The 26148-nt window shown below is 36.2% G+C and overlaps 2 protein-coding genes across 2 annotated transcripts; both read left to right on the forward strand.

Moving 5' to 3' along the window:
- The first annotated feature begins 45 nt into the window (after positions 1 to 45).
- On the forward strand, positions 46 to 23011 carry Tsp_03488 (putative fibronectin type III domain protein). Its single transcript, XM_003379789.1, is given in 78 exon segments — positions 46 to 81; positions 214 to 309; positions 794 to 865; positions 1199 to 1233; positions 1298 to 1407; positions 1768 to 2056; positions 2127 to 2226; positions 2279 to 2416; positions 2491 to 2623; positions 2693 to 2832; positions 2893 to 3165; positions 3226 to 3364; positions 3457 to 3729; positions 3786 to 3872; positions 4010 to 4225; positions 4289 to 4473; positions 4541 to 4652; positions 4713 to 4763; positions 4797 to 5102; positions 5167 to 5259; positions 5291 to 5334; positions 5398 to 5506; positions 5569 to 5868; positions 5934 to 6221; positions 6284 to 6835; positions 6949 to 7230; positions 7323 to 7500; positions 7786 to 7916; positions 7964 to 8102; positions 8166 to 8296; positions 8413 to 8557; positions 8616 to 8752; positions 8812 to 9120; positions 9180 to 9262; positions 9348 to 9567; positions 9625 to 9930; positions 9971 to 10122; positions 10186 to 10591; positions 10693 to 11126; positions 11191 to 11335; positions 11395 to 11694; positions 11752 to 11779; positions 11792 to 12033; positions 12117 to 12271; positions 12342 to 12486; positions 12537 to 12836; positions 12896 to 13168; positions 13236 to 13341; positions 13398 to 13594; positions 13664 to 13836; positions 13892 to 14021; positions 14187 to 14570; positions 14626 to 14817; positions 14879 to 15184; positions 15237 to 15409; positions 15470 to 15763; positions 15928 to 16354; positions 16411 to 16598; positions 16669 to 16963; positions 17024 to 17286; positions 17609 to 17756; positions 17856 to 18567; positions 18708 to 18880; positions 18953 to 19407; positions 19476 to 19605; positions 19672 to 19947; positions 20042 to 20308; positions 20393 to 20680; positions 20751 to 20903; positions 20978 to 21000; positions 21015 to 21132; positions 21198 to 21420; positions 21482 to 21685; positions 21763 to 21904; positions 21988 to 22187; positions 22295 to 22447; positions 22525 to 22760; positions 22815 to 23011. The coding sequence occupies 78 exon segments, from the start codon at positions 46 to 48 to the stop codon at positions 23009 to 23011; spliced, it is 16044 nt and encodes a 5347-aa protein (XP_003379837.1).
- A 17-nt stretch (positions 23012 to 23028) lies between these two features.
- On the forward strand, positions 23029 to 24430 carry Tsp_03489 (putative immunoglobulin I-set domain protein). The gene is made up of 5 exons (XM_003379790.1): positions 23029 to 23161; positions 23289 to 23488; positions 23557 to 23734; positions 23797 to 24024; positions 24084 to 24430. Exons 1-5 carry the CDS (start codon positions 23029 to 23031, stop codon positions 24428 to 24430), a joined length of 1086 nt encoding a protein of 361 aa, XP_003379838.1.
- The last annotated feature ends 1718 nt before the right edge of the window (positions 24431 to 26148 follow it).

Here is a 26148-nt window from a genome sequence, read left to right on the forward strand (position 1 = left end):
ACGTCAGTGAAATAGCATCTTTTTACCGCATCAGCTTTTAAATTGATGGGTTGGCAAAGGATTGTTTTGAAGATTTGCCCAGTAAGTCAAGTGTATAGAAAGTTTTCAAAAATTTGACAAGCATCTGAAAATAGAGAAAAGCAACTGCATCATTTGCAGTCGATCAGTTTTCCAGCTTGATGTCATGAGCCGTAAAATATTATGTATTTGTAGGCAGACGCGGAGCTTTTCGCTCAACCACATGTTGGCAGAGGAGCACGTCGTTCTTCTTTGCGTCCTGGTGAAATTGCTGAAGAAACTTTCAGACGGGTAAGTTAGCAGCAGCAGCACTGCATTTTATTATTAAGTACTATAATTACGATCGATGTTCATTATGTTATGTGAAAATAAACACTAATAAATAAAAAAAGAAAAATTTTTTCCATTAATAAATGTTTTCTTAAGTTGTAATTAATACTTACTGACAGTTTCAAAGACATATATATGCTTGTAAAAATATTTTTAGTAACAATATATTTCTGCTCTTTTTACTGTTTATGATTTATATTTTTAATTTTTAACTCATCACTACAATTTTCCCGGAAAATTTAGTTTCTATTAAAAGTGATTTGTTTGTATTAATTTGTTCTTTTCATGCTGAACATTTATTAAATTTACAGATTACATGAAATTATAGATAAAATGTTTGATAAAAAAGGAATTGAGTAATCTAAAAAATTATCAAATCTGTCATTTAAAAAAAGAAATTCATTATTACAAATGTTGTTCACCCATGTGATCATTTCTTCTGTAGTCTTCTAATGCGCGTGAACCCTCAAACGAAAAATATGGTCATAGGCGCAGTTCAGATTGGTCATATCTTGAGGTAACATGGTCAATGTAGGCAATCTTCCCTTTTTCTGCATGATATGTTTAAACAATTTTCCAAAACCTTCCTTATACGCGTTTCTTCCCTGAATACTGGAATTTAAATTTATCCTCTGGCAGTTGAAGCAGTTGTGAAACGTTTGCTCTTTTTATAATGTGCTTAAATTTAATGCTTGTTGGAGCGTTTCCATTTTCCTTTTTTATGATTGGCTTAATGCGCATCCGTTCCCCCTGAAACTTATGCTCACTTTGAACATTCTCCTTTTTTACGAGCATGTTACATGTTTAAAGCAGTTATTTTTTGTCTTATTATTACTTTTAACTATTTCAGCGAAGAGCCAGCTCAGTTGAAATTACAAGTGAAAGGTTAGTTAGTATATGTTTTGTTTCAAATTTAACTTTTATTGTTTGATCCATTTTTCAATTGCAGTGTGCAAGAATTATTGGATAAACCAACTGGACCCTTGATGCCCTTACCAGAAAATACTCCTGCTCCTCCGAAGATTACTGAAATTCCAGAAAATGTTACCGTCTTGGAAGGTATTTGAACATTCGATATTTTTTAAATGAACTTTGTATTACAACGTTGAAAGTTATAGTTGTAGAAAAAGAAAATAGTTAGATTTATCACTTGATAGGAATTCAGTTGAATAATGCCTGAAATCGAATTGAAATGAGTATATGGGTTATGTGAGAACAAACTATGGATACAAACATTTTTCAAAACAGTTTTGTTTTTTATACTTGATACACGTTCTTTGCTTGATTTCTCTCTACTTGATACTTTTCTACTTCTACATTCGTTCATATAATAAATATGTGGATAATTCTTTGAGAATATTAAAATAATCAGTCCATTGTTTAAGTAATATTATTAAAATTGACATCATATCTACAAAGCACGCCTTTTAGGTGAAACAGCTTTGGTTTCTTGCTCTGTCCAAGGCAATCCGGTGCCAACTTTTCGATGGATGAAAGCTGGACGAGAAGTATTACCTGGTGGAAGATACAAACATTTAACGCATACTGATAATAATACGGTAACACTTGTGATTGGCAAAGCAAAATTGGAAGATGAAGATGCTTATGATTTAATTGCTGAAAACGAGCATGGTACCGATCAAGCAACAATAAAAGTTTTCGTGACAAATGCTGCCGGTGTGGATTTTCGCTCACTGCTCAAGCATAGGTAATGATGATATAAACTATTTTTGTAATGTGCATAGTTTCAGCGTTTGAAAATATATTTATGTCATTAGGCAATATGAAAAATGGGGAAAACACAAGCATAAAGGTGATTCAGGAGATCTGAAACCTGGTGATGATCAACAACGTCGAGCATCGATGTTACCCGATAAAGTAATTATTCTTTTTTCCGGATTTCTGTTTTAAGAAGAATATTTTGTTTTAGAAACCTTCTTTTTGGGAAATTGAAATTCAAGATCAAAGAGTTCAGCAAACTGTTCACAAAGAAGCCAAATTTGAATGTAAATTTTGCAGGCCAAAAGCTAAAATTCGATGGTACAAGCAAAAGCAAGAAATTTTCACTGTAAATAGTCTTTTTTGTACACGCACGTGTCTTTTTCGTACACGCACATGCATAATAAAATATCGAAATTTTAGGGAATGAAATACAAAATTATTAATGATAAAGAATTTTGCACGTTGATCATTAATAATCCAGATCAGGATGATGCATCAAAATATACTTGTGTAGCAAATGGCATTCCAACGACAGCAATGCTATACGTGGAAGGTATTTTATTGAATAGAGATTTTATTTGTCATCGATATTAAATTAGTAAAAAAAATGTTTTCTTTGTAGATCCTCCTACAAAATTTACCTTTGAGAAGCCTCTTCCAACATCAACAGAATTGATTCGAACTCGTGAAGGAATTTTAGAATGTAGAGTTTCTCATCCAGATGCTCCTGTAAAATGGTACAAAGGTGATGATGAACTTAAGGTAATCGGAATTTTTTTTATAAACATGACAATTTGTTCTATTAATAAAATGACAATTTAGCCATCATCAAAATATTCGATGGAAATAGATCGCTTTGGAAGATGTGTGTTAATTATTGCAAATGTGGATTATGATGACATGGGAGAATACACTGCCAAAATTAATAAAGATAACGTGACGTCATGCTGTGTTGCAGTGGGAAATCCCAGATGTGAATTTATTTCTCCAATGAAATCCCAGAAAGTTCAAGAAAAAGAGAACGCTTCTCTGGAATGCGAGCTAAATGACAAAGCCGCTGAAGTGACGTGGTATCATGACGAAAGCAAAATCACTGTAATTTATAATTTAACTGAAGAATTGAATGAGAATAATTAAGAAGGTAGAAATTTATAGATTGACAAAGTCAAATTTGAAGAAGTTCGCATTGGCCGTAAAAGAAAATTGATAATTAAGAATTGTGGCGTTGAAGATGAAGGTGTTTATAAATGCATGACAAGCGATGATCAAACAATGGGGCAACTAATTGTTGAACGTAAGTGAAAAATTGATGAATAAAATGAAACGATGATGATGATGATGAAATGTTAAAATATGTTCAACTTGGAAATGATATTTTTTTTTAAGCTTTAAACAAATTTTTGGAGAAACTCACTGATAAAACTGTGGTAGAGAAGGATGATGTTACTTTGCAATGTCAAACAAAAGATACGCACGGTGCAGCAACCTGGTTTAAGAATGGCAAGCAAATTACTCCTATGCCTGGTGGAAAATTTGAGACAAAAAGCAAAAATGGAACTCACACTTTATTAATAAGAAAATGTGAACTAACTGATGACGATAAATATGAGGTTGAAGTTGGTGGTCTTAAAGGCGAATGCAGTGTGTCTGTACTCGAAGGTAAGTGAATAGTTTTACCTTTTGGACAAGTAAAATGACATGGACAAATTATTCAGCTGAAAAGAAACCAATTTTTACTGGTAAACCTCAAAAGATTGAAGCAGAAGCTGGAAAGCCGATTACTGTTTCAATACCGTACATGGGTAAGTGAATGTCATCAATTATTCCATATTTATTTACTTACGTATGAATAGTAATAATGATAATATGCTATAATAATTCGAAATGCTTTTTTTTCATTTTGAAAATTTAAGTTTCTTTTACTATTTACCACATTTAGTCAAAGGTACTCGGAAAGCTGATCCAGTAGCTACCGTGTCGCATAATGGAACTGCATTGAAATTGAAAAGTGGGGATCAAATAAAGGTTACTGTCACTGCTGACAGTGTTGAAATTGAATTCAAAGATCCAAAAATGGCCAATGATGGTAAATGGGATATAACTCTTAGCAACTCGGCTGGATCAACTACGACCAATTTTCAAATGGAAGTGCGAGGTTAGCATGAAAATATTTACAATGAAATGAATAGTTAGTATTTGTTTTGAAACAACCTTACAGATCGACCAGGACCACCGGAAGGACCATTGGAAATTGCGGATTTGAAAGCTACAGAATGCAAGGTGAAATGGCGTCCTCCAAAAGATACTGGCAATTCACCAATTCACCATTATCTGGTGGAAATGTTGGACGGTACAACTGGAGAATGGAAAAAGCTTGGCCAGAGCAAAGCCTGCGAAATGAAAGTAAATAGCTGAATAAGTTATTCAACTATATTCAATGAACTTAACGCTAATGAATTTATTTGTTCAGGTGCCAAACTTGATTAAAGGTCAAAATTATAAATTTAATATTGTGGCTGTCAATAAAATAGGAGTATCCGATCCATTAATTGGTGGTGAATTTATCGCTAAAGATCCTGACTGTAAGTTAATCAAAGTTATGATCAGTTCTAAAACACTTTGTTTTTTGTTTTCTTTTTCAGGTAAACCAACTCTTGATAAAGTAGCGTTGAAAAACTTGAAAGTAAAAGTTGGTGAAGTGATCAAATATAAAATTGATATTGGAGGTGAACCCCCGCCGACTGCAATATGGCTGTTCGGTGAGCAGCCGGTTAAACAAAATGTCAGAGCAAAAGTTGTCACCACTGCAAAAGAGACCGAACTAACGGTTTCGGATGCTGAAAGAGGCGATTCCGGAAAGTACACTTTAAGAGTGAAGAATTCGTTAGGCGAGGAAACAGGAGTGGGTTTGGTAATTGTTGTCAGCAAGCCTGCAAAGCCTACTGGACCTTTGGTTGTAAGTGAAGTGAATAAAGAAGGATGCAAAGTTGCATGGAATGCCCCCGAAGACGATGGAGGTGAACCTATTGAAGGTAATTTAGTTTTTTGCGCGAAATGGTGAATCAAGATGATGCTGGAAGAAAATGGTTTTATTAGAATTCATCGTCGAAGCTCAAGAATCTGGCAAAGGAGGCGATTTCTTTGAAGTGGCCAGATGCGGTCCTGCAGAGAAAGAAGCTGTAATCAAAGGTTTGAAAAACAAAGGAAAATATAATTTCAGGTAAAGTTCCAATTTGTTGCTTTGGCATTGGTTTGAAATATAAAGTTTACTTTCAAATTTTCAAACCTCATGAAATGCAAATTTTGCAAAATTTGCATTTCAATTAGAAAGAAAGTAATTCACGGGCCAAACATTTTAGAGTGAAAGCAAAAAATAAAGAAGGTGTCTCTGATGCGCTGGTGACCAAAGAAGCAACACTTATAAAAGATCCATGGGGTAATATGACAATGTTATTAAATTATTGCAGATTACGAATTTATTTATTTTAATACATTAAGATGAGCCTGGAAAACCTGGAAAGCCTGAAATAACCGATAGTGATAAAGATTATGTTACTCTTTCTTGGACTCCACCAACATCAGATGGTGGTGCTCCAATCGAAAAGTACGTAGTGGAATGCAAGGAGAAGAATTCTAAAGATTGGAAACCTGTTGGAGAGTCAGCTAAAACAACAGCTACTATAAACCAAGGACTTAAAGAAGGAAACGAATACCAATTTCGTGTTATTGCGGTAAATAAAGCAGGACCTGGTGAACCAAGCCAACCTTCCAGTATTCACGTTATGAAGCCCAAATTTAGTATGAAAAAGCTATTTATTGATGTTGTATTTACTTTTATTTATTATGAAAAATTTTTAATACAGCTGCTCCGTGGATTGATTTGAATTCAATGGGTAACTTAGTTATTAAAGCTGGTCAAGAAGCGAAATTTTCACCAAAAATTGGCGGTCAGCCTCCACCAAAAGTTACATGGACAAAAGTCGGAAGTGGACAAATAAATGAAGGATCACGAATACATTTCAAAGATTCTAAACCTGGGATAGCAGTGTTGACCATTTTGAAAGCGGTCCGTGGAGATTGTGGTGATTATATGATAAATGTGAAAAATCAGAAAGGCGAACAAAGTGCCACAGCCAGTTTGACAGTGCTCGGTACTTATTTTAGCTACAGTGTGCATTATTGCTTTGTTTAATTTGATGATTATGTTTTTCAGATCGCCCAACCCCTCCTAAAGGACCGTTAAAAGTTACTGATGTGTTCGAAAATGAAATGACTTTACACTGGCAAATGCCAGAAGACGATGGTGGTGTGCCAGTGGAAGCATATGAAGTTGAAAAATTTGACGTCGATCATGGCCGGTGGATACCATGTGGACGTACAAATGAGGAAAAGATTACTGTTCACAATTTAGTACCTGGCCATAGTTATTTATTTAGAGTGAAAGCTATAAACAAGGAAGGAGAATCTGATGCTTTGGCTTTAACAGATCCTGTTTTGGCAAAAAATCCATATGACCCACCGACAAAAATGGAAAAGCCTAATGTGACTGACTGGGATTCTGATCATGTTGATTTGGAATGGAAACCACCAGAAAATGATGGTGGAGCAGAGATTGAGAAATATATTATAGAAAAGAAGCGAAAAAATGATAAATGGGTTCCAGCTTTGGAAGTTTCACCTGATAAACTGGAGGCAAGGATTGGAGATTTGACAAAGGATGAGCAGTATCAGTTCAGAATTATTGCAGTAAACAAAGCGGGGCCTAGTGAGCCCTCTGAACCGTCAAATCGCGTGATTGCGAAACCTAGATTTTGTAAGAATGAATCAGATTAAAATACATTATTGTTTTTGTTTTCCTACAAAAGATTTTGTTTGTAGTGGCACCGTTGATCAATCGTGAAGATTTACCGATGACTACTGTTAAAGTTGGGCAGTTGATCAAGTTCAACGTTCGCATAATAGGAGAGCCACCCCCGGAGGTATTCTGGGAAAAAGATGGAAAGAAATTATCTTCATCTGCTGAACTCACTATTGAAAATCCAGATTATTTGAGCAAATTTTTTATAAACAAATCTGCTAGAAAACATGCTGGTATTTACAAGATAACTGCTCAAAATAGTAGCGGTGTGGACGTTGCTGAAGTGACCATATCAGTGTTGGGTAATTTGAAATTTTCTTTCAATTTGTTCAAGAGGAGAATAATATTGATGAAAACTTTTATATGTGGTTAATGAAATTGCCAATCTTTTAAGGTAAACCGTCAAAACCAAAAGGTCCCCTAGAGGTGAAAGACATTTTTGCTGATCACATGACACTATCTTGGAATGCACCTGAAGATGATGGTGGAACGCCTATTGAATGCTATGAGATAGAAAAATGTGACCCTGCAACAGGAATATGGATACCATGCGGGCGAACAGCAGATACAAAGTTTGTTTTGCTTTTATACATGGTTCTTTTAGAATTTTTGCGATATTTCTTATGATATACATTATATTTACTAAAGGTTCATTGGTTGATTTCTAAGTTTCTAAGTTGTATTTTTACAGAATCTCATGCAGCGTTTTATTCGATACTATAACTATAAATAAAATATAAATGAATTTGATATTTAATGTATGTACATTTTTTGTTATATAAATAAATAAATAAATATGTATGTATGTATAGATATATAATATAAATAATATTTATTTTTCTATTTATTTATTTTAGCTTTGTAGCTGATGGTTTGCTGGAAGGAAACAGTTATGAATTCAGAGTGAAAGCAGTGAATTCTGAAGGAGAATCAGAGCCTCTCCAAACAGACACCAGTATCAAAGCCAAAAATCCATACAGTTACGAACGTTAATTTTTCAGTGAATATCAGCATTTAACTTATTTTTTATTTTAGCTAACCCTGATAAGCCTAACAAACCTGAAGTTGTAGACTGGGATATTGATCATGTTGACTTAGCTTGGAGTCCACCACAAAATGATGGTGGAGCTCCAATTGAAGAATATGTCATCGAGAAACGCACTAAATATGGACGGTTAGCATGATTTTATTTTGTATTTTTATTTATCGAGATATATTTGCATTGCGTTATTTTTAGCTGGGAACCTGCTGCGAGTGTTCCTGGAGATGCTGCTAGTGTGACTATTTCTGATTTGACACCAAATGATGAATATGAATTTCGAATAAAGGCAAAAAATAAAGGTGGATTTAGTGATCCGAGTGATCCGAGTGAAGCTGTAATTACGAAACATCGGAATTGTGAGACTTTTAATATCATTCTAGTTTTATGCTGAATTTTTCAGTGTAAATGAATTATCATTGGTAATTTATAAAATGTTTTATAGTACCTCCTAAAATTGATCGCTCTGCCATGCAGCCGGTGACGGTAAAAGCAGGCCAAGTAATTCGTTTTGATGTGCCAGTTGAAGGAGAGCCCCCTCCAACTATGACTTGGTTTCATGAAGGTGAAATCATGAAACCAAAAGGAAAGTAAGAAAAATAAAATTGCTTTTCAACAAAACATGATTTTGATATTTGCTTTGTTTAGTATAAAAATAGAAAATGGAGATTATAATACAAAATTTGCCATCCGTCTTGCTGAAAGAAGTGACAGCGGAGTTTACACTCTAAAAGCTGTGAATGTAAATGGTGAGGATGAAGCTACAGTTAAAGTTGAAGTAACAGGTAATTCTTAGCACTGTTTTATGTATGTATTTTGAATTTTACATTACAACATCACGCAGACAAGCCAAGTGCTCCAGAAGGTCCGTTGGAGGCAAAAGAAGTATACGGTGATCATATCACTCTTGAATGGAAGGCTCCTGAAGATGACGGTGGAATTCCAATTAGCCATTATGTAGTAGAAATGCTGGATCCTCAACTTGGGCATTGGGTAGTTGCTGGCAAAACTCCCACTGGTGATAGTACGGAATATACAGTTGAAAATTTAATTCCTGGGCATGATTATAAATTCCGCGTAAAAGCGCAAAATGCAAATGGTGAATCAGATGCGTTGGAGACAACCAAACCGATTACTGCTAAAAATCCATATGGTATATTTATGCATATACATATAATTGACTAAATTTTTGAATGAAATGACAACATTCAGATGAACCTGGTAAACCTGGCCAACCTCAGGTGAATGACTGGGATGAAGACTTTATTGAAATTGGATGGACACCACCTGAATCAGTATGACAAATGAGCAAATTTGTTATATGCTAAAATGATAATATGCTGGTAATGTAAAATTGCCGTTAAAAAATGTGTTTTATAGGATGGTGGTGCTCCGATAGAATCTTACATTGTTGAAATTAAAGAAAAATTTTCCCCATTCTGGAGTAAGGCAGGTGAGACGCCTGCTGATGTTACTGCCTTTAAAGTGACTGATTTGACTCCTGGCAATGAGTATCAGTTACGAGTTCGTGCAAAAAATAAAGCTGGGCCTGGGGAACCTTCAGATGAGACGGAAAGAGTGGTCACCAAAGCCCGACGTGGTCAGTTTTTTATGCTGATTTGCATGGACGTTTTATAATATAAAATTCACTTTTCAGTGCCACCAAAATTTAACAAAGAAATTATACAAGATATTCGCTTGAAAGCTGGGCAGCATTACCGTCTTGAAATTCCTCTGATCGGCGAACCAGCACCGCAGCTGAGCTATGCTTTTAATAATAGTCCGATAGATGTTTCAGACCGTTTAAAATTTGAACAGCGTGAACATGATGTTTTATTTGTTATAAAAAGAGCTCTGCGCACTGACACCGGCTTCTACTTGATCACAGCAAAAAACGAATATGGAGAAGACACCGCCAGATTAAATGTAACTGTACTTGGTAGGAACGCTGTTGTGGTGTGTCGTGAAACGTATCGGAAAGTTTTGCAGTGTTCTTTATTTAGATCACCCTTCCAAAATTAGCGATTTAAAAGTTAGTGATATTCATAAAGATGGTTGCAAAATTAGTTGGCAAGCACCTGAAGATGACGGTGGCTCAGAAATATCTCATTATGTAATAGAAAAAGAAGACATAGCGAACGGACGATGGGTTACGGTAAAAAGCTATTTACTAGTGCCACTTGTAAAATTCTAATGCTGTGGCATGTTGTTCATTTAGGCTGCAGAAACGCCCAGCTGTGAAGCGGACATTTCAGGCCTTCATCCTAATCATGAATATCGCATTCGCGTTAAGGCTGTGAATCGAAATGGTGAATCGGAACCAGTCGTGTGCGATGAAAGCTTTATTGCTAGAGATCCATTTGAGGAGCCTGACAAGATGCTTCCACCTGTAGTGCTTGATTGGGATAAAGATCACGTTCAGTTGGAATTGATCAAGCCTGAAAGTGATGGTGGAGCGCCAATAGAAAAATATGTTGTTGAAATGAAGTGCAACAACGGGGAATGGATGCCTGCTGTTGAGGTGCCTGCTGATCAAAATTTAGTTACAGTTCCTGATTTAAAAGAAGGACAGAAATATCAGTTTCGAGTGAAAGCTGTGAACAAAGCTGGCTCTGGTCAGCCTAGTGATCCAAGCAAAACAGTAACTGCAAAACCAAGGCACTGTAAGTTACTCTGATTTTTCACATATACTTGGTTAATTTTCCGAATGAATTTTGTTTTGTAGTACCTCCAAAAATTGATCGCAGTACTCTGCATTCAGTAAAGATTAAAGCTGGACAGAAGCTAGAGTTTGATGTTAACGTTGAGGGCGAACCACCGCCACAAATTAGATGGCTTCTGAATGGCGAATCGTTAGGATCTTCTGAACGTACACGTGTTGTAAACAAGGATTACAATACGACGTTGCGTACTGTGGATGTGAAGCGTTTCGATTCGGGTGTATATAAAATTATTGCTGAAAATGAATCTGGTAGTGATGAAGCTGAAGTTATGGTTACAATTTTGGATGCTCCTACTGCTCCCAGAGGTCCTTTACAAGTAAGCGATGTTCACAGCGAAGGCTGCAGTCTTGCCTGGAAGCCTCCTGAAGATAATGGTGGATCTGACATATTGAATTACGTCATTGAGAAACAAGAAGACGGAGGAAGATGGGTTGAGGTATCTTTGTTGTTTTTTTATATGATTGTCAGTTTGCATTATTTTCTGTTTTTATTCATCACAGTGTGGTACGAGTTATGATACAGAATTTAAAGTTGGCAAATTAAAACCTGGAGAAGAGTATAATTTCCGAGTTAAAGCCGTAAATCGTCAAGGTGAAAGCAAACCACTGACGACATCGACTTCCATAGTCGCCAAAAATCCATACGGTATTGTTATGCAATTTGTGCATTTGTATTTATTCTTCATTTACAAGCCTATTTCATAGATACGCCGGACAAGCCTGAAAATCTTAAAGTAATCGATTGGGATAAAGATCACATGGATTTGCAATGGCAACCGCCAGCTAATGATGGGGGTGCTCCTATTGAAAAATATCTCGTAGAAGTAAAATCAAGATTAGATGACTGGAAACCAGCAGTCGAGGTGACTGCTGACACTTGCAAGGCAACGGTTCCAGGGCTAACTCCAAGAGAAAGTTATCAATTTCGTGTTCGAGCTGTTAATAAAGCTGGTCCTGGAAAGCCGTCAGAAGAGACTGCACCGATGATTGCAAAGCCTCGAAGATGTAAGCTTTCTGTTTGGATAATACTGTGTCCATAATGTTGAAACATTTCATTTATAGTGGCACCAAAATTAAAATTAGATGATTTGTTTGATATCAGAATTAAAGCTGGGCAACCGCTGAGTATAGTTGTTCCATTTGAAGCGGAACCGCAACCATTAATAATATGGATGCATGAGGACATTAAACTGGAATCAAATGATCGTACAGAAATTGAGCATGTGGAAAATCTTACTTCAGTTGAAATTCCAAGATCTGTGCGATCAGACACTGGGCCTTATACGATTATATTACAGAATGAATATGGAGAAGACAAAGGTGTTGTCAACGTTACAGTTTTAGGTGAGCATTCAGTTGACTAGTATACTTAATCTGAGTACTAGTTTATTAAGTATGAAGTTTTTAATAATTATTATTTATTTTAGATGTGCCATTGGCACCTGAAGGTCCACTGAAAGTGAAAGATGTTACGAAACAAAACTGCAATCTTTCTTGGAAACCACCAAATGATAATGGTGGATCTGAAATTATTCATTATGTTGTCGAGAAAATGGACACTTCTAGAGGAACTTGGCAAGAGGTTGGCGATTGACAGATTGAACAATTTTAATTTAAGCAACATATAATATTAAAATGATTAAATTCTTCAGGTTGGCGAGTTTCCAGATTGTGAAGCAAAAGTTAACCGCCTTATACCGGGAAAAGAGTATAAATTCCGCGTGAAAGCTGTAAACTCACTTGGAGAGTCAAAACCGTTAACCACTGAAGCTTCAATTATTGCAAAGGATCCGTTTGGTAGAAATTTTAGTTTCAGTTTGATTTGTTGTAATTGTATATTATTCAAGACGTGCCATCGCCTCCCGAAGAGCTTACTGTTGTGGATTGGGATAGAGATTTTGTGGCATTGCAATGGAAACCACCTGAAAACGATGGCGGAAGCCCTGTATCAGAATACATAATAGATGTTCGTGAAAAGGGAAATCCATTTTGGTGTGAAGCCGGACGAACTGGAGGAAACAAACCATCATTTTGCGTGAAGAATTTAAAAGAAGGTTCTGCATATGAATTTCGTGTTACAGCTGTCAACGATGCTGGGCCTAGCAATCCCTGCGATACTGTCTGCGCTGCGGCAAAACCGAGAAGACGTAAGTTTGTTGAGATGCTTTCATGAAGATCATGTGAGAATTTATTTTGTTCAATTTAGTTTCACCAAAAATTTTAACAACAATTCGATTGATTAAAGTTCGTGCTGGTATGCCACTGCGCATGCCGGTAGATTTTATTGGTGAACCCGCTCCTGATGTTTCGTGGACAAAGGAAAAGGCTTCTTTGAAGGAAAGGATTCAAATTGAAAATACAGAAGGAAAAACAGAACTATTTATTAGTTCTGCAAAGCGATGTGATACAGGACCGTACAATCTGCGACTGACCAATGAGTACGGTCAAGATCAAGGAGAATTTCAATTTCTCATTCAAGGTGCGAAATGCAATATTTACGCTGATGTGAATATGCTTTACTTAGTCGTTCATTTTTGCACATTCAGATGTTCCTGGTGTACCTGAAGGACCGCTGGAGGCAGTTGAAATTACGAAGGACTCAGTTGTACTGAGCTGGAAACCTCCTTTAGATGATGGTGGTTCAGAAGTTACGTAAGTTATTTATTAATTAACGTCTATTGGTAGCGCCGGATAATTTATTATTTCAGAAACTATGTGGTAGAGAAGAGAGATACTCATAGTGATGTATGGAATTTGGTTAGTTCATTTGTTCCTGGAACTACTGTGAAAGCGTTAAAATTAACAGAAGGGCATAGCTATGAATTTCGAGTGATGGCTGAAAATGCATTTGGCCGATCTGAACCTCTGAACACAATTCGACCTATTACTGCGAAAGATCCGTTTGGTAAACTGATGTGTATTTTTTTTATTTGTTGTAAAATTCATTAACGATTGCAAACCACGATTGCTTCAGCTCCTCCTGATAAACCTGGTGCTCCTGTTGTCAAAGCACACGATAGAGATTTCATTGCAATTGAGTGGCAGAAGCCACTAGATGACGGCGGATCACCGATCACCCATTATGACATTGAGAGAAGGCATAATAAAACTGGTCGTTGGATTAAGATTAATCAAGATCCAGTAAAGGTGAACGCAATTTATCTAGGCACAAAAGGCTAGTTCTAACTGACATGCATTGTAGTCGTTGAAATTCCAAGATAACCGGGTAAATGAAGGCCATCTTTATGAATACAGAGTAGTTGCAGTAAATGAAGCAGGATCTAGTGAACCCAGCGATCCTTCGTCCGCAGTATATGCAAAGCCAATGTTTGGTAATTAAACATTTTTCTAGTGGAGATATGTTAATCGTGATATTATGTTATTTACAAAGAATTTTAAATTACGTGAAATAGAATTTGGTACTATTTTCTTTATAAATTTCTCTGACTTTGATGACTTTTGTTGATTTCTAATGATCAGTTTTTGTTTCTTTATAGAAGTGCCAAAGTTTTTGCTTGATTTGAACGGCAAAGAAGTAAGAATTAAAGCTGGAGAACCACTTGATTTGAACATACCATTTACTGGCTCACCTACGCCAACAATTGAATGGATTAAAGATAACATCAGTGTGCCAGAATCATCATTAAACACTGATGATCAACATACACAATTGTACATTGCTCATTCAAAACGATCTGATTCTGGTGATTACAAAATAATGGCGAAAAACCAAAGCGGAACAGCCGAAGCTTTGGTAAAGGTTGTGGTCATTGATAGACCCAGTGAACCCCGTGGACCTTTCAACTACACTGGCATTTCGAAACATTCAATCAAACTTGAATGGAATCCACCAGATGACGATGGCGGAAGCGAAATTATTGGTAAACATTTTAGGAGTTGATTGAGAATGGCGAATTTCAAATAAGAATTCTTTAGGTTACGCAATGGAAATTCAAGAATTTGGTAGTCCAGTATGGGAAAAGATTCGTGATTACATACCTTCTACTAGTTACACGGTAAAAGGCTTGGACGAAGGCCGTCAATATTTATTTAGAGTACGAGCTGAAAACATGATCGGCTTGGGTGAACCGTTGCATAGCGTGCCAATGACAGCGAAACCATCATATGGTATGTTTGATATATGATTTCTATGCATGCATGTTGATAATGTTCTTATTTGTTTATACAGACGTTCCTGGAGCTCCTTCTGCTCCTGAAGTAACTGGATATGACAACACTTATGTCAGTTTGAAATGGAATCCGCCAAGAAGTGATGGTGGAAGCCCAATTACAGAATACATTGTAGAAAAGCATGAAAAGAAAGGAGGTGGCGATTGGTCACCTTGTTATACATCCCATTCAACATCTTGTGAATGTATTGTGAAAAATTTGGTTCCCGGAGAATCATATCAGTTTCGTGTGCGCGCTGTAAATTTGGCGGGTGAAGGCCCCCCGAGTAGATTTTCTGAGCCGTGTACATGCCAGCCTTTCATTCGTAAGTTATTTGAAATTTTATCTTTTTAAATATAATTTACAAAGATGTTCAGATCCACCCGGTCCACCTGATTCGCCACGCGTTGGCAAAGTGACGAAACGCTCTGTAGATCTGACCTGGAACAGACCACTGAAAGATGGAGGTTCAGCAATTACTGGTTACATGATTGAAAAGAAGCCATTTGTTTCAAATGAATGGATTCCTTGCAATACGCAACCCATTTTGGTTTGCTTCATTCAAATTATATGCAATTGTGAATTGAAGTCATGTTTTATTAATTTTTAGGGAACGGAATTTACCGTTACTGGTTTGCCTGAAGGTGAACAATTCATGTTCAGAGTGATAGCAGTGAATAAAGCAGGCCCAGGTGAACCCAGCAAGCCAACGGAAAATATCGTTATCCAGGATGAACTTGGAAAGCCGTACATTGACATTGGATCTGTGAAGGATGTTACAGTTCGCGCAGGCGAACCGTATACAGTTCAAATTCCATACACAGGAGGAAATCCAAAGCCGACAGTTTCATTCTTGAATAATGATACTGAGATTTTTGACGAAGAAAACCGTGTGAAAATAACCGTAAGTGCTCAGTATTTGAAAATTCATTTTTTAAAAGAGCGCTCATTCATAATCGTCGGTATTTAGTTTATTTAATAATTTATTATTATTTGGGATGAATTAGTGTTTATTTTTGCAATTCTATTTTCAATCATTTGTACATCACAATAATGTAATATATTCAGGTGACAGATGATTGTGCGATACTGGAAAATTTGTGCAGCAAGCGCTCAGATACCGGACCATATAAAGTTAGTTTGAGCAATCGCTATGGAAAAGATTCTTGCAAATTTAAAGTGAAAGTTCTTGATCGTCCAAGTCCTCCGGTGGGTCCTTTAGAGGCCACCAATGTGGACGCTGATGCTATTACGCTGCATTGGTTGCCTCCAAAAGATGACGGTGGTGAAGAAATTCGAAACTACATTGTTGAAAAGAAAGAACCCAATAGTGATGAGTGGAAGACTGTGAACGCATCTGTTATGGGCACAAGCTTCAGAGTTCGCAATCTGAAAGAGGGCATCCAATATGAATTCAGAGTTAGAGCTGAAAATCAATATGGTATCAGTGATCCGTTGACTACTATGGAACCCGTTGTTGCAAAAAGCCAACATCGTAATCTAAAATTGTTCTGAGGTGCAATAAATTTTATTATTCTGTAATGCTTTCAGAACCGCCCAGTGCTCCAGGTATTCCAGAAGCATGCGGAACATCAGAAGATTTTGTAAATCTTACATGGACGAAGCCGTTTTATGACGGCGGACAGCCAATTACTGGATACATTGTTGAGAAAAGGGAGAAAGGTGAAGAAAATTGGATTCGTGCTGATTTTGGCATGTTCCCGGATACGAAGGCGAAAGTAATGTTTAGTTAAATTATTCAGTGTTGAACTGGAAAAATTTCCATTTTTTATTGATTGATGTTTATAGATTACAAGTGTTATTCCAAACAAATGTTATGAATTCCGAGTTTGTGCTGTTAATTCTGTCGGAGCTGGACCTTTTAGTCAAACATCGCTTCCAATATACGCACAGTATCCTCCATCTGCTCCAAAAATTGACATCAGTCTTTTAACTCGTGACATTTACACGGTTGTTGGCAGTCCTTTGTCTATAAACGTTTCATATTCTGCTGTTCCAAATGGAACCGTTACGTGGACGAAAGGTTCAGAAATATTGCTTTCCAATGATCATTTAAATGTGGAACAGAATGAAAACATTGCAGGTGATGTAATATTTTGTTAAACCAGTTAAACAAGCATAATAAGTGTTATAATTATTTCAGTCGTCAGTACAAAATCATGCGTCAGATCTGATAGTGGCATTTACACTGTCGTTGTTCAGAACTCGTTGGGTTCTGATTCAGCTACGATAAGAGTAACTGTCTTCGATAGGCCTTCTCCGCCCTTAGGACCCATAATCCATTCTGACATTACTCCTGAAAGCTGTGTTCTTTCATGGTTATCGCCTAAAGATGACGGAGGCTCACCTGTTACAAATTACGTCATTGAGAAATGTACAACCGATCAACCAGACAATTGGGAAAGGGTAATAATGCGCATCAATTATTGTAGTTTTATTTCAGTTTATTTCTAATCAGTATTTTTACTATTTTATTTTTTTATCTTATCAGAATTAGTGAAAAATGTCGTCTGTTTAACATTTATTATGCTCTTGAAATATATATTGTGTTTTCAAGAAATGGAAGCTATTTTTAATTTACAAAAAGCATTTTCAATGATTGGTGGTTATTCTCAACAATCGCATTTTGCAGTGAAAAGGCAGTTTTTGAAAATTTTAAATTCTGATTTTTATACTTGATTCCATGATGAATGATAACGTTGTTTTTCTATTGGAATTTTTATTGTAGGTATCTTCTTTTGTTCGAGGGCTTCGTTATGAAGTAATTGGATTGGTTCCAAAAGCATCGTATAAATTTAGAATACGAGCACAGAATGAATACGGAACCTCAGATCCTCTTGAAAGTGATTTACCAATCGTAACAAAATATCAGTTTGGTAAATGCATTATTTATTATTTGAAATTTCATTTACAACGAGTGAAATTTATTCAATTTTGAATTTTATTCAACGCATTTTCATTGTGTTTATTCTTAGATGTTCCATCACCTCCTGGTGCACCAGAAGCTGTTGATATGGACACGACCTGGGTTACGCTGACTTGGGATAGGCCAAATTCTGATGGCGGAAGCAAAATTTTAGGTTACCTTGTAGAATTTCGTGAACCAGACAGCTACAAATGGACACCGGCGAATGCATTTCTAGCGAAAGAACCTCGTTTAGTTATAGAAAGTCTTCGAGATCAGAGTGAATATCAATTTCGAGTTCTAGCGAAAAATGCAGCTGGATTCAGTAAACCCAGCGAACCTAGCAGTTTTATAAAACTCAAACCGAAATTCAGCCCTCCGGGTGCGCCAAGTTTGCCATACACTGATCGCATTGGGCGAAATTATGTTACTTTGATGTGGGAACCGCCTTTACTTGACGGTGGTTCCAAAATTACTGGTTACATTGTCGAACGTCGAGAAGTGGGATCTTATTCATGGATACGTTGCAATGATTATAATATCAAAGATCCAGAATTTACAGTACCTGATTTAGTCGAGTTCAAAGATTATGAATTTCGTGTATCAGCTGTAAACTCAGCCGGACGAGGAGCACCTTCTCCTGTTGCTACGGTGAAAGTTCAGGAAAGTGGTGGATTTAAGCCAGAGTTTGTACGAAAGTTGTTCAACACTGTTGTACCACTTAACAGAAAAGCTGTTTTCGAATGTGAAGCTATTGGAAAACCAACACCAGTTGTGAGATGGTAATTTTAGTCCAACTATGTTTTAATGATATTTCCTATAAATTGTTTAAAAAATTTTAAACGTTGCTTTGAATTATTAACATTATTATAGATTTCATTCTGGTTGCGCATTAACATTCTTAATATTTTAAAATTTTTAGGATTCGACATGGTAGAGATATATCTGACTGTGGTCGATATAAAGTAGAAGAATTTGAAACAAAGTACACGTTGACAATTGAAGAAGTGTGGGATATTGACAACGGGGAATTTGCATGTGAAGCAACAAATCAATTTGGATCCGACGTCACAGTTGCTGTTTTGAAAATTCAAGGTTTGTAAACTAGCTTGCTTGTACTGGAAAGAAAACTTTAATGAGTAGTATAATTTGTATCAACATTTTCAGAACCACCGGTGATTGACAAAGAACCTGGAAATCAAACTTACTCCGAAGAAGAGCTTGCTCGAATAAAAATATTTTTCCGTGGAGATCCTGAATTTTCATGTTTCTTGAGTCAAAATGGAAGAGAAATTTCAGCAGATGATGATTTTGTTAAATTGGTAGCTTTTGATGATCACGTCTTAATAACGTTGAATTCTGTTCGTAAGCAAGACGCTGGGCGTTATGAATTTACCGTTCAAAATGAATCTGGCAAGGCAACTTGCGTGTTTTATGTTTATGTTACCGGTCTTCCTGGTCCCCCTATTGGACCGTTGCTAATTACAGACATTACCCAGCATAGTGCAATGCTTCAATGGAAACCACCCAGAAAAGATGGTGGAACAAAAATTCTTTATTATTTAGTTGAGAAACGTGATCTTGCACGCGAAGAGTGGACTACAGTTGCTAACTCTGTAAAGGTAAATAGATTATGAATTGTCAGTTGTATTAATATTTGCATTATTTTTTCTTTCCTTTTTTTTCATAGGAACTCAGTGTTCAAGCTCTTGGCCTATTCGAGAAGCATGAATACAGTTTCAGAGTGTCTGCGGTGAATGAAAATGGTCAAGGACCTCCATTGGATGCTGATGAACCAATAATTGCTAAATTTCCGTTTGGTATATTTATTTGATGTTATAGTATTTTTAATTGTTGTTTTTAATTTTAACGATATTCATTGGCAGATCCTCCACTTGCCCCAGGAATTCCCGACATTATTTCTGTGACCAGTGATTACCTATCGCTGAGCTGGGACCGTCCAAAGCGTGACGGCGGTGATACTGTAGCAGGTTATGTAATAGAGAAAAAAGAAGAAGGTACAGAACTGTGGCAACGTTGCAATGCTGTACCGATTCCACAAACTGTTTTCAATGTGCCAAATTTAATTGACGGACGAAAATATTTGTTCCGTGTTTTTGCTGTAAATGCAGCTGGAATGAGTCCACCTGCAGAATGCGCCAGTCCAGTTACATTTTCTCCTAATTCTTGTATGTAACAAATAAATTGCCAGTTTGAAATGTGAGAATTGTTTTTTTTAATGTATACAATTTTCAGCAGCGAAAGCACCGGAAATTGTGACGCCGTTGAGAAATGTGTCTGGAGAAGAGGGCAGGAGTGTTCGTTTGGAATGTGAAATTACTGGCGATCCTGCACCAGAAATACGATGGTTCAAAGGAGCTCGGGATATTACCAACGGTGGCAAGCACAGCATATTTTCCATTGGCAACAAACATGTTCTTGTGATCAACGACTTGTTTGGTGAAGATGCCGATGAATACAGTTGTAGAGCGTTGAACATCGCTGGTTGTCGAAGTACAACTGGTGAAGTTTTCATCAAATGTAAAAACTGTATATTGTGTGTTATTTATTCGAAATTTCAATAATACGTATTATTTTTTGAAACAGCTGCACCAAAAATTCTCCTCCCGCCTCATTATCAAGCCAGGGTTGAGTTCAGGAAAGGTGAAACTGTCAGCTTGAAAATTCCTTTCCGCGGCTATCCTCAGCCAACCGCTGTATGGACTAAGGAAGGAAGTCGTTGCTGTTCTGAAGGTCGTTTTTCCATCGAAACTGTCGATCGATTGACAACGTTGAATATTTCAAATTCTTCCAAAGAGGACAGCGGAACTTATGAACTTCGCGTTGAAAATGAAATTGGTTTCGATGTTTCATCTGTTGAAATTCGCATTTGCGGTATTAGTTATTTTTGTTTTTCAATTCTCATTCCGTTCCACTTAATAAATGATATTTTTCTTTTCACCAGATCGCCCAGACCCTCCGCAATGTCCGGCAGTTGAAACAATTTTGGACAACGCGGTGATTTTGTCATGGAAGCCACCAGTTGACGATGGCGGTTCGGACATTTCAAATTATTTGATTGAGAAACGTCAACTGCCAAATTCAGATTGGATGCCTTGTGTTAAATCGAGGCAATAGAAATTGCTTCAGTTAAAAGCTAGTTAAAATATTTACATTTGAATTTTTTTTCAGATACTCTTATGTTACTGTTGAAGGTTTGAAATCCCAGCAGACGTATGAATTCAGAGTTTCAGCAGAAAACAAATTTGGTCTCTCTGATTCAAGTGAACCAACATCTTCTGTAATTATCGAAGCACCGGATACGAAGCAAGGGAAAAATAAGAAACGTAATTTTCCATGAAATTGCGATGAAAATTGCATACGTTAAATGAAAGCAGTTGTTAAATTTTAGTCAACGACATCAATGCCAAGATTTCCGCAGCGCAGATTTCTCCACTGAACTATGACAATTATGGTATTGAACTGTCATTGGTTTATGGATTATTGGATTATGTGATTGCAAATTTGCGATGTGTTTTAGTATTCGACATATCGAAGGAGTACGCGCCGCAGCCAGTTAGTATTAAAAATCAAGACGTTGAAAAATATTATGATATTCTTGAAGAGATTGGAACGTAAAATTAGAAATTTTAATTTTTCATAATTGTTTGAAATTTGAAATTTTGTTCTCTTCAGAGGAGCATTTGGTGTTGTTCATCGGTGTGTTGAGAAGTCAACTGGCAATGTTTTCGCGGCAAAATTTGTGAACACATCTTCACCAGCTGAGAAGGAGATGGTCAGGAAGGAAATTGAAATTATGAGTGAATTACGGCATCCAAATTTAATTCATCTACACGATGCATTTGACAACGACAATTCTATTGTAATGATTTATGAATTGTAAGTGTACTTTTCTAGTACAAACTTGTATGCAATAAATAATTGGATTAAAATTATTAACATTTCGATCAGTTTAGCCTTTCTGGAGGAGAACTTTTCGAAAAAGTTTCCGACGAAGAAAATCGCATGACTGAAGACGAAGCAATCGGCTACATGCGACAAGTCTGCGAAGGATTGGCCCACATGCACGAGCGGAACATTGTTCATCTTGACATTAAGGTTTATTTTTATTGATGATAAACAATTATGAAATTTTTGAATTTTTGACGAATTATGTTTCTCCTTTTTTTTTAATCACGCAGCCGGAAAACGTGATGTTCTGCTCTAAGAATAGCAATGTTCTGAAATTGATCGATTTTGGCTTAGCTGCTAAATTGAATCCTTCTGATATTGTTAAAGTCACCACTGGCACTGCTGAATTTGCAGCTCCTGAAATTGTCGATATGGAACCGATCGGCTTCTACACTGACATGTGGGCTGTTGGTGTACTGGCATATGTCTTGTATGTTTTCATTTTTATCATAATATATCACATGAATGTGTATTTATTTCATCTGAGTTTCGAAATATAACTGTATTCTGTAATTATTTTCGTTTTTTCTTTTGCAGGTTGAGCGGCCTTTCACCATTTGGCGGAGAAACAGATGTGGAAACGCTGAAAAATGTCAAAAACTGTGACTGGGATTTTGATCCAGACGCTTTTAAAACTGTTTCTGATGAAGCGAAAGATTTTATTAAAAAGTTACTGGTCAGAGATCCAAAGTAAGTCAGTCAATGACGACAATATGAGTTTTGTCCAACACGATGCCAATAATTTTATTATATATGCTCATGTTCAGTTGTCGTCTGACAGTGCAGCAGTGCTTAGAGCATCCTTGGTTGAAAAAACAGCTCGAAAAATCTGATTTTGTAAAGGATCGCATACCATCAGATCGTTACGTTAAATATCGAGATTCTATACGCCAAAAGTATGTTGACTGGCCTGAACCTAATCCACCTCTGGGACGAATAGCGCAGTACAGTTCATTGAAAAAACTGCAGCCTAAAAAATATAATATCAAAGACACATTTTTTGGTAAATTTTTCAATTTAAAATTCTGCAGAATAATTCTGATTTTTTTACTTGAAGATCGGCATGAAGCGCAGCCTCGGTTTGTTATTAAACCTTACAGTACTAGCTGCGTAGAAGGTCAAAGCGCATCGTTCTTTTGTCGGATTATCGCTTCAGCACCGCCAGTTGTTGCTTGGTGTGTTGTTCAATTGAAATTTATTTATTCACGTTTGTATTCATTGCACAATTCAGGTGCCGTGACAATGTTGAACTGAAGCAAAGCGTTAAATACATGAAAAAATATCACGCCAACGATTATACGCTAACAATAAACAGAGTTCGTCAGGAAGATCGAGGAGAATATGTTGTGAAAGCAAAAAATGCCTACGGTGCTAAAGAAGAAGTTGTATTTTTGAATGTTTACAGTACGTTGTTGTTGTTGTTGTTCGTTGAGGTTGTTTTGAAATTTTGCAAAGACAAATTTGCAAAAAATTTTTGTAAATGCAAAGTGATTTTCTTCAATTAATGCTTTAAATTTGTTCTGTTTTGCAGAATTGCCTGAAGCAAAGAAGCCTTCCATTGCAAACGAAGAAAAACGTTCAGTCATGACGACATCAATGACTTCTGACTTTCCAATTTGGGAAGAAGCTGGTGAACCCCCGAAATTTACCTTCCATTTGAGGACAAGATTGATTCAGCTGAATCATTCCTGCAAATTGATATGCTGCGTTTCAGGCAAACCAAATCCAACGGTATTTTTTTAAGTTTTTTTTTTCACTGTGCAAGAAAAAACAATAACAATTTAATAATTGGAAATTAGATTGAATGGACCAAAAATGGGCATGAGGTCGACAGTCAACGAGTTAGCATCACCAATAAGCATGGCGTTTGTTCGTTAGAAATTTATGGAGTAACTGAAGAAGATGCCGGAAAATATACTTGCACAGCGACGAATTCAAACGGACAAGATACAACGTCATGTTATTTAAATGTTCAAGGTTACACTTTACATTTTGGTCATTTATTGTTCCATTTAAATTATTGGAAAATTATTATTTAGGTCGTACTGCAAGAAATGATAATAATAATAATAATAAAACGTCGAAAAGTTTATTTAACTCTAGCCGATATTATCCTCCATCACGTTATGGTTATTCTGAAAATAGATTGAATGCTAATGTCGATATTTTGAAATCCCGTTCTGAAGCTCACATTTTGAAATCAGATTTAAGCAACAGAGTTCAAGATGACATTGCTGATCGTATGGCTGTGGATGATTCTGTTCTTGGTAATTTTCTCTTTTTTCAAAAATTCATTGATATATGCTTTTGCTTTGTTATTTTTAAGCGTTAAATGAAACTCCAAGGTTCACTTCACTTCTTCACAATGTTTACGTTCAAGCCGACGAAACGGCAATTTTCCAGTGCTCAGTAGATGGTTTGCCAGATCCGGATGTTCGTTGGTTGCGAAATGGTGAAGAAATTTTTCCCGTCAAAGACAAGTATGAAATCAGCAGGAATGGCAACGAAGTCACACTGAAAGTTTTCCATACCAACGAAACTGACCAAGCGGAATACTGTTGTGAAGCGAAGAATACAGCAGGCTATCAAGTGACGAAATCAATGTTGATCAACGCCCAACCGCATCCCAACACTAATGGAATTGTCGCAGAGAACAACTGCGAAAATCTTTGAATTTCATCATTATTATGAAAAGTTTTAGTCATTTGAATAGTTGTACTTTCAATTAGTTAGTTAGCTGCGCTGGAATTAACCGATTGGTTGTGGTGTGAATAAACATCCCTACTTCAACCATTGCTCTGTGAGTAATTCTTAACGCCGCGCTAACAGTGACGTCAAACACGGACGATGATGCAACACTGAAATGTCTTAAGCCATACTGAAATAGCGATGCATTTCGAGGCTACGAACAAAGCAAGCAAAAAGGTGACATTCCAAACGGGTAAGATATTCCATGTCATTGTTTGTTGAACACTTTGGATGGACAAAATATTTTTACGAATAATCATCATTTTCAACAAGACCGATTGGTTAATCGGTGGACAGGTGGATGCCAGGTGAATTATATGTAAGCTTATCCAGAGCATGACAATCAAAACGTTCAAATAGTTTCAAATTACACTCCGTATAAAAATGTTTCTTTTTATTTTTATGCTAATCAAATAGTTGTAGCATACTCTCTTCTCTCCATTGAACACAAGCAACTGCTTTACATTGAAAATTCTGTGTTCATCATTTTCCTTTTAACATGCAACAATTAATACTGTTATCGATCGAAATCTTATTCATGCATTTGTCACAGGGTGAAGATTATTAAATTGTTCAACTGAATGCGCTTCTCATTTTCTGCAACTATTTATTGTTTTTCTACGCAAAAATATTTTATCATCTTCAGCATTCATCCATCAGTCATCATGGTTGTCCTGCTTTTCATCAGCAAGCATTATCCTGCATTATGAATAATTTCATTAACAAATTGTCAAGTATGTGATTTTTTATTTTTATCTCTACTATTTATTACCTTATAAACTTTTACTATTAGTACTTTATAAATGTCTACTATTTTTACATTATAGTAGGTTTAAAATGTAGCTGAGGTTAGATTTGGCGAATGTAAAGTCGACGTTTGTAGCAAGCTTTACTTGCTAAGCAAACAAACGGGAAGGCAATGAACGAATGGAAATTTGCATGTTAACGAGACACGCCTAATAATGATGAAATAATTTGACGTAACTTCCGCTTTAAAACTTTAATAATAACTTTATTTAATTTACTTTATTTGGGCTAACCAATCGCTTCTAGATGTGCGAAGGAATATTATCCTTAATATTGTAAAGTTCTATCTCATATCTTGTTGTTTGTTCGATTTTGCATCAACGGACGTAGAGATTGTTTGCTGAGAATAACGAAAAGTAAGCGTACTACATGTTTAGCACAATTTTCATGGAAATTTTGATTTGCGGAAAGAAAATCAAATATTAATCATAAAGTATATAACTCATCGATGATTATGTTGCGTATGATTTGAATTTACATTAACTCATGAATTTTAAATTTCGTTGTGTGGTTGATTTTGGAATACTTGTAGGCGGATGGTGTACAGCAACATCAGAATAAAAGGCGATTTCAAAGGAAGCCTGACAAGCAACATCATTTATATTCAGTATGGTCAATCACGTTGTGCAACTCTTCAAAAAATGTATCTCCAAATGATGGGAGGTTGACTATTTTTGTAAGTTACAGTTTTTTTATTGCATGACATTGTAATAATGCTTGAAATAAATATTGAATATATAACTGCTAAATGATAACTAAACCAGTCTTGTTCTTTGAAATTAATAAGTTAACTCTGGCTTGAAAAATGGTATTCATTCAAAGTATTATTATCCTGT

The sequence above is a fragment of the Trichinella spiralis genome (assembly GCF_000181795.1).
Source record: "Trichinella spiralis strain ISS 195 chromosome Unknown Scfld2, whole genome shotgun sequence".
In the NCBI taxonomy this organism is placed as follows: domain Eukaryota; kingdom Metazoa; phylum Nematoda; class Enoplea; order Trichinellida; family Trichinellidae; genus Trichinella; species Trichinella spiralis.

Excerpts from the sequence above, each read along its gene's own strand:
- Tsp_03488 (XM_003379789.1), top strand. The coding sequence starts at position 46 with ATGGGTTGGCAAAGGATTGTTTTGAAGATTTGCCCA. Across the intron at positions 82-213 it reads TTGTTTTGAAGATTTGCCCA|GCAGACGCGGAGCTTTTCGC; the intron begins GTAAGTCAAGTG and ends ATGTATTTGTAG. Across the intron at positions 14,818-14,878 it reads GACAGCGAAACCATCATATG|ACGTTCCTGGAGCTCCTTCT; the intron begins GTATGTTTGATA and ends TTGTTTATACAG.
- Tsp_03489 (XM_003379790.1), top strand. The coding sequence starts at position 23,029 with ATGAAAAAATATCACGCCAACGATTATACGCTAACAATAAACAGAGTT. Across the intron at positions 23,489-23,556 it reads CAGGCAAACCAAATCCAACG|ATTGAATGGACCAAAAATGG; the intron begins GTATTTTTTTAA and ends ATTGGAAATTAG. Across the intron at positions 24,025-24,083 it reads TGTGGATGATTCTGTTCTTG|CGTTAAATGAAACTCCAAGG; the intron begins GTAATTTTCTCT and ends GTTATTTTTAAG.